This window comes from Larimichthys crocea, chromosome XXII (genome assembly GCF_000972845.2).
Source record: "Larimichthys crocea isolate SSNF chromosome XXII, L_crocea_2.0, whole genome shotgun sequence".
Lineage (NCBI taxonomy): Eukaryota > Metazoa > Chordata > Actinopteri > Sciaenidae > Larimichthys > Larimichthys crocea.
In genome coordinates this window covers 3,308,444-3,324,784 of record NC_040032.1, presented here as the reverse complement: position 1 = coordinate 3,324,784, position 16,341 = coordinate 3,308,444, and the positions used below count along the sequence as shown (strand labels likewise).

General features: G+C 42.0%; 1 protein-coding gene across 7 annotated transcripts in view; it reads right to left on the bottom strand.

Moving 5' to 3' along the window:
• Nucleotides 1-6: 6 nt before the first annotated feature.
• Nucleotides 7-16,341, bottom strand: part of aff4 (AF4/FMR2 family, member 4) — a 29,852-nt gene continuing 13,517 nt past the window's right edge. For 5 of the 7 annotated variants that reach the window (XM_027273371.1, XM_027273373.1, XM_019259649.2 and 2 more), the window contains 19 exons: nt 12,688-13,479; nt 12,320-12,358; nt 12,078-12,164; nt 11,724-11,745; nt 11,525-11,588; nt 11,229-11,321; nt 10,433-10,577; nt 9,589-10,342; nt 9,300-9,451; nt 8,671-8,756; nt 8,051-8,285; nt 7,544-7,641; nt 7,135-7,198; nt 6,319-6,455; nt 5,998-6,069; nt 5,742-5,835; nt 5,561-5,604; nt 4,970-5,208; nt 7-4,063 (listed from right to left, as the gene is read on the bottom strand). In XM_027273371.1, the coding sequence (XP_027129172.1) occupies nt 3,936-4,063; nt 4,970-5,208; nt 5,561-5,604; nt 5,742-5,835; nt 5,998-6,069; nt 6,319-6,455; nt 7,135-7,198; nt 7,544-7,641; nt 8,051-8,285; nt 8,671-8,756; nt 9,300-9,451; nt 9,589-10,342; nt 10,433-10,577; nt 11,229-11,321; nt 11,525-11,588; nt 11,724-11,745; nt 12,078-12,164; nt 12,320-12,358; nt 12,688-13,479 (3,345 nt within the window). In that variant the 3' untranslated portion in view covers nt 7-3,935. The remainder of the gene's footprint in view (nt 4,064-4,969; nt 5,209-5,560; nt 5,605-5,741; nt 5,836-5,997; nt 6,070-6,318; nt 6,456-7,134; nt 7,199-7,543; nt 7,642-8,050; nt 8,286-8,670; nt 8,757-9,299; nt 9,452-9,588; nt 10,343-10,432; nt 10,578-11,228; nt 11,322-11,524; nt 11,589-11,723; nt 11,746-12,077; nt 12,165-12,319; nt 12,359-12,687; nt 13,480-16,341) is intronic. The other 2 variants (XM_027273372.1, XM_027273375.1) reach the window with 2 other exon arrangements.

Sequence of the window (16,341 nt, the reverse complement as noted above, 5' to 3'; positions counted from 1 at the left end):
ACTCCATTAAACATATCCATATATATTTTATTCTCAATACGGCAAAATACAAAGAATATTCAGGACAGACTCTCATTAGTCACAATTAATACTCACTTCACAAGAATGCTTTTAAATTACATAACCTAAGTTTGAAGATCAAACTCAATGAGTACCTTTAATCATATTGCATCCATCATATATAGTATCTCTATCATCAGTTCTCTTAAAACTAATCCAATTTAGTCTATTGTACATAGTGTATGCTGCTGGTCTCACTTCAGAGACGACTTTTAGAAAAAAGGTGTTATACAACATACTGTATAAACTGCTACAACTGTTTTGACCTGTAGAGAAATACCTCTGTTTCAAAAGACATGTTGGACCAATTGTTCAAAAGGGACAAATAGTAAATACATTTGTCTCATGGGGACAAAAACAGACGTGGTTTTACATAACAGACTGTACACACCATCCATCCATTCATACATCCATCCTATGAGATCAACAATATACATTTCATGAAAAGTACACACCTCCATATCAAATACAGAGAAGACAAAATATTCGCACTTGGATCTAGAGACGTTAATGATTATGTGGCGACCGTGATACTGAGAGACAATGAAGCAGGAGACAGAATACGAGCACAGTAAGAAAAGGACTGAGAAATCAATTTGATATACGGCGTTAAGAGACCGCGAGGTCATCTGTAACAGCTTGGAAGAAGAGGAAGAAGGAGAGAGAACACAAAGCCCACAGAGGGAAAAAAAATGTGCATAAAGTATCTCACAAAATGTATTTACAGCATTTAAATTTCAATAAAAATGTCAACCTGTAGTAGAAATTCACCCTTAAAGAAATGTTATATTTACAATTTATACATTTGTATTTAAATAGAAACATGCAAGTGTTAACATCTTCCTACTGAATGTCAAAAAAAAAAAAAACTCATCTTACCCTGGATTCTTTCAAGTTAGAATTAATATTAATTACTACTTACAATGAAATCTCATCATGAACAACCCCGATACATTTACATCTTCCTATTTCATAAAATGGCAAAAATTGAAAAGAAAAAAAAGAAAAAACCTTAAGCAAAGGGGCAGAAAAATAAATAAGTGTGAGTAGCAAACTGTTAAAAATTATTCTAATGCTAAATTTTGTACATTTGACTACAAGATAGTGTAGGGAACACGAGGCGCAGACCTGTACTTACAAAGTGTACCAGTGTATGAAGACATTGACTGGGCTGGCAAAACCCACAGAGGAATTCTTATGAGAAAAAAGTGGCCTCCAGCTTTAAGTACAAAATGGCTCAAGCCATCTGTGTTTGGTTATAAAAACAGATCTATATACACATATATACTAAACCAGTACACAAAAATTGCAAAAGCTAAAGGCATTGGACACTTGAGTTCAACAGGTTTCTCACTGAGGCAGAAAAAAAAAATAAAATCCCAAGCCTAAAAAAAAAAAAGAAAAAAAAAAGAAAAAGGAAACCTTTTCTCCACAGAAAGATTTTTTTTTTGTAAAAATCCTGCATAGATTAAAATAATACTTCCTCTGACTTTCTCTTTTTCAAGTGCAAGAGGAAATAACAGTATCCCCTCCTACGATAAAGGCCAGGGAGCCAGTGAAGGAAAGAAAAGACAAAAACCACCACTTTAAAAAAACAAACAAAAAAAAAGGTCAAACCTGGGCCAAATATTAATTCTTCGGGTTTCTCTTGAGATGATAAAACAAAAACAAAAAATCTGTGGTGTCAGAAAATACACCAAATTTATGTTTGAATGTAAGAAAAAAAAAAGTACCAGAAAGTAACAGACTATGAAACTTTCTGGCATTTTTCTCTTATCCAAACTCATCTGCTATTATTTAACACAAAACCAAGCGACAATACGTGAATAATATTTGACCCAGGCTTTTAATATTTCCAGCATGTTTTGATAGGAAGTGGGCAAAAAAAAAAAAAAAAGCAGAACCAAAAGGACAGTCCTTCATGTCATTGATCATTACCAAACACCAAAACGTCATCTGAAATCTCGGGTGTAATGTTAACGTCTTCATTTAAAACCACCACCATTATTCAAACCCAACCCCTGATGACAACAACCAGTGATTTCCAATAACCAACAGAAATGTTCACACCTGGACAGCTCAAGTCTTTACCTGTAACCACGGTAATGATAGCTGATGCTTTTCTTATCTACACTCTTGTAATACAAGCATGATTAAGATTTTTTTAATTTAAATAGGACATATACAAATACTTTGCATCTTATAACCCTTATTCAACCCTGTTTTACAAGTATGCATTTGAAAAGTTTGACTTCTGCTTGGCCAGAAGACGAAAAACAAAAAAAACAGCATGGTATATAAATAAAATCTATATTGGCCGTTATATTTTTGAAATATATAATCATAGACTTAAAACTCTTTGTTCTATAAATGCAACACTGCTAATCTGCTTCATCGATGACTCTAAAGAACATCTTTCCTTTTCGTGGTGAATTCGCTTCTCTTGTGCCGTATTAGTGGTCACTCAGGCCCATGTCTTATAACTGCGATGTGAATAACTGCATTTGTATACGTGGAAATGATTTCAAAATACTTAAGACACTCCCTGCTGTTCCTTAGAAAAATACACTCTGAGCAAACAGAGGATCAAAAAATGAATAACACTGTCTGGAAGTGACTCACCCTTTGAGGAAATTTCTCACTGAACAATGACGCTTACGAGTGTCAAAACATTTCATCGGAAGAGATTCTGGAGCTTCAACGACGGCAAATCTCTTAGAGAGAACATTGACATGTTCAATTTGATTAAGGCTAAAGAGTCTAAAAAACGGCCCCAATAGCGGCCCCTAGAGGCCGTGCTTGCTCCTTACATAAAACTGGACCAAAAGTGGTTTCAACAGACTTTGCAGGGCTGCAAGAACATTTTTGATTGCGGAAAAAATAAAATTGCACTGTTAAAAACTAATACGCTGATTGATAAAGATTAAGATTATTAATAAATATGTGTGTCACATGTATGCTGTGCACAGCAGCCCTTCCTACAGTCCAGATAACCTTACGGGCATGCTCCGGGGGATGAACATTTAGTGCCAGAAGACTTTGAAGGAACAAGAGAAATCAATTTGTGACCGACACCATCATCGCTCTAAAATATCACACGCTTTCACAGAAGTTAAAAATGAAAAAAAGAAGAAAAAAAAAACATAATTGTTGCCAGCTTCCGTTAACTGCTAAATGTTTAATAAATTCATTAGTTATCGCGATGTAAAAGAGGAAAAATAAAAACCATGTATTCAGATATGACGGGTGGCTGTTTGTTTTCCTGTAGCTCACATACAAGGCACAAAAATGATAAAGAGAAACCTTCATTTTTAAAGCACCTTTGGTGTTCATGGGAGGTACTTTGGTGAAAACAAAAGTCAAATAAAAAATTAAAAGCCAAAGTAGCCTAAAAACCAAAACCCCCATTTTTAAGCGTTTCCTTAACAAATAAATTCACCCAGCGCTTCCATGCCGAATAGATAAAAACATGGCCTTCGAAGATTGTGTAAGAATGCCGATATATATGAAGCGTGGCGATAAGCTCGTTTTGTTCCTGTGCTGCAGTTTTCCGATGCTTCTCCCTGTGTGGTGCTGTCGACGGTGTGAGATGCTCTAAATTGCTCAGTGTTTTTGGCAAGCTGGTGTAGGAAATGGACACAGTGTTGGAGATATGTCTGAGAAGTTCAGTGTGTGTGTGTGTGTGTGTGTGTGTGTGTGTGTGTACATGGAGGACCAGAGGTGGACTGTGGTTGCGTGTGTGCATACAGTACATTATTGTATGTGTGTGTCTGCAAGGGCATGCTTTGTGTGTCTTTGAGCACATGTTGGTGAACGCAAGAGGCTGATGTGTGCATGTGTGTGTGTGAGAGCAGCGTGCAGGGAGCGAGTCCTTGCTAAGGAATAAGCTTTGCGTCCAGGCGCAGCCAGTGGAGGCCCTGCCGTGTGTAACGCACCAGTTCTGTCATGCTGCTGGTGTTGAAGATCAGAGGACCCATCACCTTGTCCAACTCCAAGAAGAAGTCTGGAGAAACAAAAAGGACACAGCGTCAGTATTAAGAACTACAATCAGTTTCATTATCAATTTATTATTATTTAACTATCACAGAAATTCTGACATGTAAGAAGCTGAAACAAGCTTACTATTCCAAATATTGTTGAAATAAATAACGTTTAAACACTTCAGCACTAGCTCAAACAGATTGAGTACCAACAATTTAGAGCCTCTGGAAATGTGGCTTCAAATAGTGAAAATGTATTTATGATGTCAAAGGTGAGACTTTCATTTAGCATTTTCTGAGTAAAAATAAACATAACATATTAGACCTATTAGTCATGAGCAATGGCAAGGAAGCAATGTACTGCTATGAAGAGCGGAGCGATAAACTACTGTAGCCACATACATACATACATACATAGATACACACATATCATCAGTATTAGTTTACACTGTATTTAGAATATTTTCACTGCTTCGGATGAGTTAACAAGACAAGGTCAAGAAAAAAGGTGCAACTTGAATTCAGAAGGTGTAAGAATATTTCTCTCTTTTCCTTTCTTGTTATTTTATGAGTGTATCGGACTAATTTGGTTTCTTTTGGCTCGGGTTGGCTTTGAGGGAGACAGTGAGAGAGCACAGAGGTTTTGTTTTGACAACTGACATGGATTTTTTTATGACAACTGACATGGATTTTTTTATGACTAGTTTGCAATTCTGTGAACCAAAGTCATAAAACTAAAAAGGTCTTGACTTTGAGCTAAAGGCTACTAACAAAAAAACAATTCTCAAATCATAAAAAGCCAATAATAATGCTATAATATTAAGTGTAGGTGTAATTCATTGCTTCAGCGGTGTCTTCAAGGACTAAAATAATAAAAGGCAGAGGTACTATCTGATTCTCTAAGACAATAAGAAGAAATAAAACAACACCTAGTTTTTGAAGTTGTTTACCCTTCTGCTCCTTGGATAGTTGCTCAGCCTGGTCCCAGACCTCGGTGGCATACAGGAAGTTGGAGGTGACCTGGACGTAGCTGGCGGCCATCTGGTGGATACGCTGAGGGATGGTCACGGACGAGCTGGCGCTACTGCTGCTGCTGACTGTCGAGTAACCGCCGGCCGTGCCCGGTGACAGTTTGGGAGAGACCGGAGAGGGCATGCCCGCCGCCTTGCTGCGTTTGGTAAACAGAAACAAGCAGACACAGACGGCGATGAGTGCTGGGGACTGATTTAGAAGCGGTGAATGGTTAAGCAGTTTTAGAAGTCAAACAAACAACCTGTGACCACAACAGCTAAATATGCTGAGTGCCAACTGAAAATCATCACTGATGGGAGTATTGTGTAATGTAACTGCTGCTCAGAAAGTCACCAAGTATCTACATAGACGCTGATATTTAAAAGAAAAACAGTATTTCTAGACTAATTTACTATACTTTTTACTGACTATCGACAACTGTGTAGGAAATACGTCTCCTTTACAATTACTTTTAATCTCAAAACAGCAAAAAGGAGGACATGACTTACTTTCCCATTCCAGGAGAGGGAGCCTGGGTGTTACTCAGCGAGTTCTGCCAAACAAAACAAGGGGAAGAACATTATGTACACAGTACAGAAAGAAGGTCACACGTTCACAGAAAAACACAAACATACGTTTATATTTTGGTTTGGAAAGTTAGCAGAGCTAGAAAAAAAAGAAAGAAGGTACCTTTAAGTGTTCTGTGAGTGTTTTAGAGTATTTTAGTGCACTGTCTTTCCTCAGCTTGAATAGCCGCAGGTACAGGAGAGACTGGCAGCGTAGGCTGGAAAGAGAAATTGGTTAATATTGATCTAAAAGCAGAGGTGTGTAAATACACAACTCTCCTTAATCAAACAGCCGTGAACTCTGTGTACTCAAATTCATAGCTCAGGAAAGTGTCACGTCTTGGACATGAAAATCAACAGATGTCAGTGAGCAGACTTACCATAGCACAGCTAGCCTCTTGTCTGCTGAAGTAGCATCTGGGGCCATGTAGCTTTTTAACTTCATAGTGTATCTGAACATGAAGACAGAACAAATGTTTAGTCTCTAGGAAACAACATTAAAGTCAGCTCATTTACAAAAGTTGGGTGTGTTATGCTATTAGTGGCTAATGTAGCCTCGAGCTGGGATAAAGAGCAACAACAACAACAGAGGTCTGGTTAGCTCACTTCTTAGCTTCACACCAACAAGACAACACACAACAACGATGGAGTTCCACTTTAAACTGCAACTCTGAGAAGGTGTTGATTGTGTTTGTCCTTACTTGATCAGCTCCACCGTTTCAGCGTACATGGGGAAGGGAGACTTGGCCTCTTGGGCGCTCTTCTCCAGAGCATTACCACATTCAATAAAAGACACCACAGCGTCCAGGTAGTACACGGCCTTCTCGAAACGGTCCAGCTGTAAAAGACCGAACAGGGACAAAGAAGAATTCAAAGTTGGTGAACACGCACTAGTCTCAGGTTGTATTTCTTTCTCAGGCTGTCACAGCAGCAGAGGACTAAATGCTGTCCATGTAACGTTACTTAACTGACATGCTTTGACTGGTTAATAACAATAAATGAACTTTATTTTTGATTAACTATTATCCAAGTACACTGAAAAGAAATTTGAAAATCATGTCCATGATAGATATAAAATTTTTAATATCGTATAAGAGAACAAAAAGTTTAATTCTCAGCAACAGTTTCAGCAGTGACAACATCATATTTCAAGGAGTTTAAGGGGAATAACACACGTCATAGACTGGTGTCTCCAAGCACCAGGTAAGTACCTGTTACCAGACCTGCAGATAAATATAGTCATCGGTTCATCTTTCAGCACTGACAAAAGGCGCTTATGTTTTAGCTTGTCTGGACGCCGCAGACAAAAATGTGGATTGGAAACTTTGAGAAAACACAAAAGATTTTATCCATAAAAAGGAAATTCATTAAAAATTTGCGTCCCAATTTCTGGCATTGAGCGACATGCAAAATCCCAGCAGGATGTTGTTTTACTCCCCTCGCTCACTTTGCATGCAGCTACCGACCCCACCTTCTCAATTTCATATGTAAATAGGCATCAGGGCTCTCACTCTTACCAGTGCATCTGCATTGTGTTTAAGTTTCTTGGCCTCTTGTAAGTAGTGATCTGCTGAATGGACCCTGAAAGAAAATTATGAACACAATTACTTCTGAGACATTATTTCCCCTGAAACACATTCATTTATTATTCCTTTAAAAAATCAAACCCTGAAACAAAAAGCCCCCAAAAATAAGAAGCCAGCCTACGCTGTTACTTTACCGCTGCATGAAAAGGACAGACTCCCAACAGACAGCCTTTTAAAATGGAAATTTACATCATCTCTCCTGCATGCAGCCACCATCTATTCATGACCTCCCCAACCTCCCTCCAGCTTTATGCATCAAAGGCAACCCTAGATCCCCACAGCAGTTTCTTTCTGCATATCCTGCTGAGGGGTTATCCACAGTGGAAAGAGCTCCTCTTACCTGTCCTCAAACACCAGCTTGGATCTCTGAGACTTGGAGCCGTCCGTTGAGAGCGGAGGAACAGCCAGCTGGTTATCACAGCCCTTTGAGGATTTCTCCTGCGGAGACAGCGAGCAAGGGGGAATAAAGTTTCAGGAGGAAAAAGGGGGGTCTGGTGTTTGAAGTGGAAGATCAAATGAAGGAAAAGGTGACTGGAGGAGTCCTGAAGCAGAAATGTGCTCGTATACAATAAACAGACCCAAATAAACATATGATTCATTAGTGTCGTGAATCATATTTAAAAGATGAAGCCCACACACATACAAACACCCTTCACGCGGTGTTCTTGACCACTCCCCTTCTTTTTTTTTTTTTTAAACTTTGCTGTCATGCTTGCTTCGTTATTTAAATTCCCCGGGGGAAACACTGCACAGTTGGCAAACATGATGAAAGATTGCACTCATCCCTCACAGTATGCACAGCGCTTGCCAGGTATTCACACCCGCCGATGAGGTTACTAACACCCACCTTGCCATCGCGCGTGCTGCGTCCCTTGTCCTCTCCTTTTCTGTGTTTGGAGGTGGAGTTGCCCTTGGTGCTGTGGCTTCCCTCCTTTCCGCTTCCTGTCCCACTGGACAGAGAGGTGGAGGACTGGCTGACTGTTCTCTTTCGACTCGGATGCTCTGCCTTTGGCGTCCGCTGAAGACCTGACATGGATGGAGAGGGCACCGGCTCCTCTTTCTTCTCCAAAGACCTCTTAGACCTGGTGTCACGAATAACCAGAATACATATTTGTTACTTAAACAGAGCAGCGTAGTAGCAGTGGATTAAATATTAATACTCCAGGGGTATTAACACTAATGACATGGTAATAAAAGGTCGAGAGGCAAGACTTGAAGAGGCTGTAATGTAATAAACATGTCACTGAGCTTTTACACTTCAAATTTGATGATGCTCGTGAACATCTATAAGATTTATCTTGTGAATTGTAAGAAAAGAGAAAGAGCCATCTGGCAAGCGTTCGTTTCGTTCTGTAACAAAATGAAGCACTGCTGTCGCACGGTGTGCCAAGTGTTCCCGGTGTCCAGAAGGTTTACTGTGAGTGATGATCAGGAAGAAGAGAAAAAACAGAAAGGTGGAACGCTCACTCTTTACTGCTGTTTTTATGATGAGAAAGGGACTTCTCCTCGAGCTTGCATCGCTTGCTCTCTGGCTTGGTGCCCTCTTCGTCGTTCTAAAGAGAAAAAGAGTAGTGAAGATTAAAAGCAAAGACACTTGAACGGACTCACTGGTGTTTGTGTACATGTCTGTGAAGTGATTTGAAGAACATTTGCAATCGAAGCACTCGAACTCGTACAGTGCAGTACAACCTCCTGCCAATGGTTAACGGTTCTCACACTAAGACATCACTTAGGATTGGAAAGTCTTTTTACAGCTATGACTGAAAAAAATTGCACAGTCACCTAATGGCACAAATTCCAGATCTGGATCTCCACCAAAATTGAATCAATTGTTCTTTGGCTCAGAGGCATTTTCTTGTTTTAATGGAAATCTGTTTGCAGGTTATTTTAAGAGATACGGTATCTTGTTGGAAGGCTGACTAAAATGGAACAATAAAAACTTCCCCAGAACTTTCATGACAAATAATAAATATAACCTTTTTTTGTAGTGGGTGTCTAGATAATCATAAAAATCCATATGAAGTGAACAGACTCTCCTTGGATTCAAAGAAAACGGATTCAACAGGACTAGAATCAAAACAAGAATTGGCCCATACCTTGTGTTTCCTCTTGGCTTTACTAGAGCTCTTCTCAGAGCTCTGTTTGCTGAAGTCTTTGCTGTCCCTGTCTAGAGAGTCATCCCTCTCCACTTTTATCTCTGCAGGCTCCTTGTAGGGCCGCCCTGGGATCCTGGACAGCAAGCTGAGATCTATAGGAAGTGAGAAGGAAAGGGAAGGGTTTCATGTGGTCCAAAGTAAAGAAAGGCTTTAAGGAGTGTGCACTCCAGTTAGATTAGAATACAAACAAGTGCACGGCATACAGCGCAAGAGAGCAGCTTCAACTAACCTATCTTCACTAGTAAAACCTGCTGCTGAGGCTGCCGTGCAGGGTAACGTTCCTCGGGGTCACTGAGCGGAGACAGCAGCTCTTTCTCTTCCATCGGAGATAGCATGCACACGGGCGTCCTGATGCTCTCTGTATACTTGGGCGTCTGCGACGAGGATGGGATGCTGTCGTTCCCCTCGGAGTCTGTCGACGAAGAGTCTGTGTCGACAAACTCACGAGACTTCTGAGAAGTCTTTGTGGGCGCTTTGGCCTTGCGTTTATCTGCAGTGGTGGTGACGGCAGGCACGGTAGGCCTCGGTGAGGATTTAGGTTCTTTTTTGATGCTTGGTTTGCGGGAACCTTTCGTAGCAGCTTTGGGCCGATGGGGCGGTATCTCGGGAGCCGGCTCACTCTCCACTCTTAGACCTCCCTTGGGTTCCTCAACCACTGGGGGTTTCTCCGACTTTTTGGGTTGTTTTTTACCTACACTCCTTCGTGGGTTTGTGCCACCTTCGCTCTGGGCGGGGGATTTTTGCCGGCCACGGCCACCCTCTGGACCCTTTTGCGCCACCCGTAGGTCCCTGCTTGGGGCGGGTGCCGTTGAGTCTTTTGAGCCCCCTCCCTGGCTACCATAGCCACGTCCTGAGCCATTGTCTCTGCCCTCTTTCTTGCACTTGGTTGGAACATTATTATCCACTGGAGAGGCTGGTGAGAACTGCTTGGCTTTCTTGAACCAGTTATCCAGCTGCCACTTGTTGGCCATGGGTTGTTCGGGCTGAAGGGACACAGAAGCGACAACAATTTAATAAAAGTCACAAATCATCACTGAGCACAACTTAGCACACATGTACTATTAGCTCATTACTTCAGGAGAGGCGGGCCGTGGATGCTCATTCGCTTCACTGTCTGTCGTGCTGCTTTCGCTCTCGCTGTCGGAGCCCGAGCTGCTCTCTGAGCCGCTGTGGCTGCTCGAGTCATCCCGAGATTGCTCCGCTCCTTCACTGTTATTGCTGTTGTTGCAGAAGAAAGTCAAACAGCATTACTTTGTGCTCAGAAAATACATTATCAGTCATGTTTTACATACTGAAACATGCATACAAACAACTGCATCAAGTTCTCTTTGCTCCCTGTGAAGATTTAATGTTTAATGCAATCATAATAGTTGAGGATTATTCATTATCTTAATCTCTAAATATAGCTCAGATTTTCCAAACAGATCCATACAGCTGTGTTTTTCCAGGATTTGGAACTCGCCTCACACTGCAGTCTACGTCTGATAACTCCCACTGCTGACCTTGGGAAAGGCATGGACGTGATGTGTGCAAAAGTTGATGCTACCCCCATCCAAGGTCTCACGCTACTCTGCACAGACGCCCTGACCAACCAGCTACTGCAGCAACAAGGACCGGAATGAAGCAGACGCTGCGCTCCCAGGAACTGAACCCAGCCCATTTTTTAAAGTTGTCAACATGTGCAAATTGTTAATTTTTCACACTACAGGCCTTCCTGCTCTTGAGACACCTTGTAAAATGTATTTCTGGACAAACAAACAGAAACAAACAGTCCCAAACGTATAGTTTTACAAAACAAAGTTGTCTTTCTTCAACATTTCTTTTAGGTTATCTACGGTTCATCTACGTCACATGTACGTCATGCTTTACCTTGCTGATGTGTTCCTTGAGGCGTTTTTGGCAGAGTCCTGTTCTCCATCACTGTCCTCACTGCTGCTCAGCTTTAGGTCATCTTCCAGCATCCTGAGATACAAGAGCCAAACTAAATTCAATCTTTGTATTTTCATCATTACAGCTGTGTATTCGCTGACTGTGCAAGGTCTGGTCACTCAGCAATCAGCTTAATATGTGCTTTCGTATCCTCCTCTCTCTGTTGTCTGAATCAGTGCTGGGGAAAAACTACAAACATGTTAGCTTATGTGGAGAAGACAGCATGATGTGCTTACGTTGGCTGGTCGTCACAAGCTTTGGGCTGGTGGCTGCTGGAGCTCTTGGAAGAACTGCCTCGCTCTACAAAAAACACACACACACAAACAAAACTATTAACTCTGATAATTATATCGTGTGTACATATACATTTTAGAAAAAAATACATAAATCATTCTTTTAGTGTGTGTTCAGGTTTGAAATGTGTGTGAAACTCACTGTGTCCACTTGGAAACGGGTCCTATGAAAAACAAACAGACATTCTGAATTACTTTTATGAACCCTTTTATCTGTTCATCCTACAATATATCAGTCTATTTATCAGTTAATATAAGTTAATTGATAAGTTAATAAACCAATTTATGAATCAATAAAACTTTGTGGCTGTTTGTTTACATGTAAGCGACAGTGAAATAAACACCAGTGCTGTAATCAGTAGATCAGTATTAAGTTACGTTGCTTTCTAAGGTTTCTCTGGATTGGTAGTGTGTGCTATGTAAACCATAATAATTAAGCCTTATTAATTCATCATGAGCCTGAATCAAAAACGGCAAACGCTGGTACGGCGCTGACCTTGGTAGGGAATGGAAACTTGGAAGGCTCAGTTTTGCAGGGGGTGTGGATGGCTGTCAGCGGAGAGGGCCACGACTGAGTCATTTCCTGAAAGAAAGAAAGGAAAAAAAAGGTGCAAATGAGTTGTAAGGTGTGAGTTATGTGAAATGCTCCTTCAGTGATTCCAGATATTTTCGCTCAATGCTCGGGATGAACTGTTGAGGCCTGAGAGACGGAGCTTTTGGGCATAATTAAATACATACCTTCAGAATCTCGTCGACGGAGTTGGCGTCACCGGATCCCTGAAGACACAAACATCAAGTTCAGCACGTGTTCGTAAACAAATGTGATGGAGCAGGTGGGCGTCCATTTCCAGTAGCATGAGTCATTCTATAGGCATTTTATGAGACCTAGGAGACCAAGTCTAACATGCTGTGAGGTCATTTATTCCAGTTATTACATAATTTGGAATATATGCCACTAATGTAAACACTGCTCTATATTCTACATCCTCCGCTGCTATGGATTTATATGTTAAGAGACACAAACACACCCTTTGTGTGAGCGGTGTACATAAGCTGCTGGGCTCAGAATGAATTTAAAAATAGAAAGAGATGTAGACATGCTTCACCTCTACAGGCTGCGAGGGGATCTTGAGTTTAGAAAGTGAGGCCTTGCTGTTGGACTTCATCTCTCCCATGGTGCTGCTGTGCGACTGTCCGCTGTAGCTTTCTGCCTGTGAGCTCTTGGGTTCTGCCGTTTCCTGGCCGTCCATAGGCCGCACATACGCTGTGGGCTTCTGCTGCATGGAGCCAGGTTTGGACATGAGAGACGGGGGAAAGGCCTGACTCGAGTGCTGTCCGCTGGGGAAAGAGGTATGAACCCGTGAGGGCGAGTCCCAGTTGGCCTCTCTGTCTCGCGGGGACTTTGAGCGGTAGCGCTCCTTGCTGTGATGCTGCTCGGCAGACAAGGAGCTCCGCAAGTGGCTGTTGCTGCTGGAGGAGCTCAGAGAGCCCTTTGCTGGACTCGATGTGTGCGACTTCGAGTGCTCTGACCCTCCGCTGTGTTTACTTGACTTCTTTTCCCGCACCTCCCCTCCGTGTCTTTGGCTACTGCTGCTGCCGCTACTGCCTCCGTTGCCCCTTTGGCTGCCGAGTCCTGAGCGTTTCTGGGACTGGGATGTGGATCCACCTGGAGCGGGGCCGACAGGAGTCCACTTATTGCTCTGGCTGCTGCCACCGCTACCGACGCCACGCTGGTCCCCGCCAAACAAAGGTGGGCCCGATTTCTCCTCAGAGGAAGATGAGCTGTTAGAAGGTTTACCGCCGAGCTTTGGAAGTGTGTCGCTGATCGGCTCTTTCATCTCGTCGTAATTGCCCAGCATGCTCTGAATACGGCTGGACAGTTTATCTTCCTTGCTGGACTGAAGAGAGAAGCAGAGATGGAAGGAGGAGGAAGAGGTGGGGGAGAGGACAGGGTGATAGAAAGAGGAGACAGAGGATAAAAGAAGAGAGAAATGAAGCAGAGAGAAGAGGGGGCAGAGAAAACAGACATTATGGGCACAAGTTCAACACTTGGGTTAATTGCTTTGCATCAAAAACACTGAAAATTGAGAAAATGTATGACTCCCAAAAAGACTTTAAATCATGCAAAAGAGCTGATTTTCATCTGACAAAGAAAAACAAAAGATATCTAACCCCTGCCCCACCAGTTTCTATATTTAAAAGAGACGTTATCTACCGATCACAGATAGATTGTTCAAACTGGGATCCAGATAAGTCCACACCCATCTGTGAACAGAGATAAGACCAGCCGTGGTTACAACACAGAGGTTAATCAATCACTTTTGAGGCCGAGGGTTCCAGCGAGACCTGCTCGGCATTCAGCGAGTGACAGAAGTCTGTTGTACGGAGTATCCAGTTTCGCATGCGGGGCCTCACAACTCCATTTTGTTTGACAGATTCACACAGTGGGTGAGGAACCGCACGCCGTTTGTCTGTAGCAGGAAATGTAACCGGGCTTGGTCATAACAAGCATTCCACCACCTCCTGCTAGCACAGCCAGGCCTCACACATGTGTAGTAGGTAGAAGTGTGTTTTTATGTGGGTTTGGTTTCACTTTGTAGTGCGAGCATTAAGTGACGTGCTTTATTATGACTGCATTAGATCTCCAGTGGAACAGATACACTGTGATACTGGCACATATGTTGGCTTGATGATGCTAAAAAAAAAAAAAAAAAAAAAAAAAAAAAACACACACACACACACACAGGAGGAATAAAAAGTGCCCGAGGTTAATTCGAAACAGGTGAATCGTTACACAGTTTGTTCAACATGCTCGTGGTTTACAGAGACTTTAACTGCAACGCTCTGTTGTAGTGTGCCAGCAGAGTGAAAACAAGGAAGCTGTAACGTGATATATATATAGTGCTGTACATATTGTATGACACATCTGTGAAGAAGATTATATCTTTGTCATATGTTTGTCTGCGGGAACCTGTTAACAACTCTCATTTAGAGCTCAGGAACATTACTAAAGTCCTGTCCCGCAAACAGTCCCCAAGTCTTGGGCCTAGCCAGGATCTAGCCACTCCAAATGTTTTATTTCCACAACAGCAAATTACAAGCAACAGAACAATGCTCGCCATCTGTTCTCTCCTATCTTTTTATGTACAACAGTTTTGTTTTTTTTTAAATCTCTGATCAAATTTGCCGCATCTTTGTAGTTCTTAAAGAGGCGATGCTTTGGGATGGTTAGGTATGAAGAGTGAGATTGGTCAGGGTTAGGGTGAGAATATCACGGTAAGCCAATAGGAGTCAGAGTAGGGTCATGACTTCGGTGTTTCAGGGTGCTGATAAATTCGGAGATATCATATTGGTAGTCAGTCAAACTGCAACATAAATGTGTTCAAGTGGTTTCCTCCGTTATGTCTTTGGCTTCTGTGGATAGCACAATTCAAGGGATCCTTGATTAAGGATTAAGTAAAGGATTAAGTAAAACATTCAAATTCAGTGTGTATGCATTGTAGCATGAAATACAGAAATATCAGAGCTCGTTCTTCTATTAAAAAACAAACAAAACAACAATAACACTACAGGGCTCTAATTTTCAACAGATAATCTTGTGTTCTTCTTTCCGTGCAGCCGAGTTACAACTCGGTGAACTCTGCACCATAAAAAAAAAAAGTTACTGCTTTGCTGGTCTACATCTGGGAGGCCACAGCCGCAGCTGCGTGCACACATGGCCTTAATGCAGAACACAGTTAACTTCCACTTACTGGAGCATGACAGAGGGAGGGGGGGCTTACATAAGCCTCAGACAAGCAAGAGATACAAAGTGTAGAAAAGCCAGAGACTTAAACAGTTGGCTTTATCCACATTTGTACTACAGCACAGCATGCCACCCAGCTTTAACCTGAGAGCAGCGTCATGTTTGGAAGACAAGAACAATAAAATGATTTGCTACACGTCTGTTTCTATGCAAAAAGGTCAAGGACTTTTTTTCCTTCTTCAAAGTCAGCTTTCACTTTGTTTTGGTCCAAAACACACTGGCCAGCACTCATCGCTCACCTCTGGTTGCCTTTTCTATTCCCAACCTGTCAGGACACATTCCTCGCTGCCTCTTTGATGGCTAGCTCTAGCTAAAGGAGAGGAGCCACTTACCTCTGCTCAAATCTGGTTAGTGGCAAAGATTAGACCAGTGCGGAGAACTCAAATCCTCTTTACAATTACACTGACCGGGCGGGAGCTGGCTGGCCTACATCTATGCGTGTCTGAGAGTGGGAGGAGGAGGAAGAAACTGGAGGAAAGAAGGGAGGGAGGCTTATGTTTACCTTCTTCAGCTGCACTACAAAACAGCTAACCAAAGACAGGTGCTGTCAGCTCGACCGACTCTTTTGTGCTGTGCGCACGGTTAATCTGACAACTAAGCATTACTTCATTTAGGCTGGAAACCTATGATTAACCACACCACACTGTGCTGCGCACAGATCAGCCAATTACGTCTCGAAAAATCTGCGCGAGGTCACGCGAGGTACGACTTGTTCAGACATGTCACATAAAAACCAGCGCCCGCATGGTTATTAAAACATATCTTGAGTTTGCTCTATTTAAGCTTTCATCTCGCAAACTGTAAACAAAAACCGAGGCTGCCGGACTGTGAAGGTCATTGTGAAGAGAGGGAAAAAAACAAAAACAATTCTTTTTCATTAATAAAGAAAATGTACTCTCAAGTCTAAATCAAATACAGGACTCTCTTGAGAACTAATCAACTTAGAGCTAAAAAG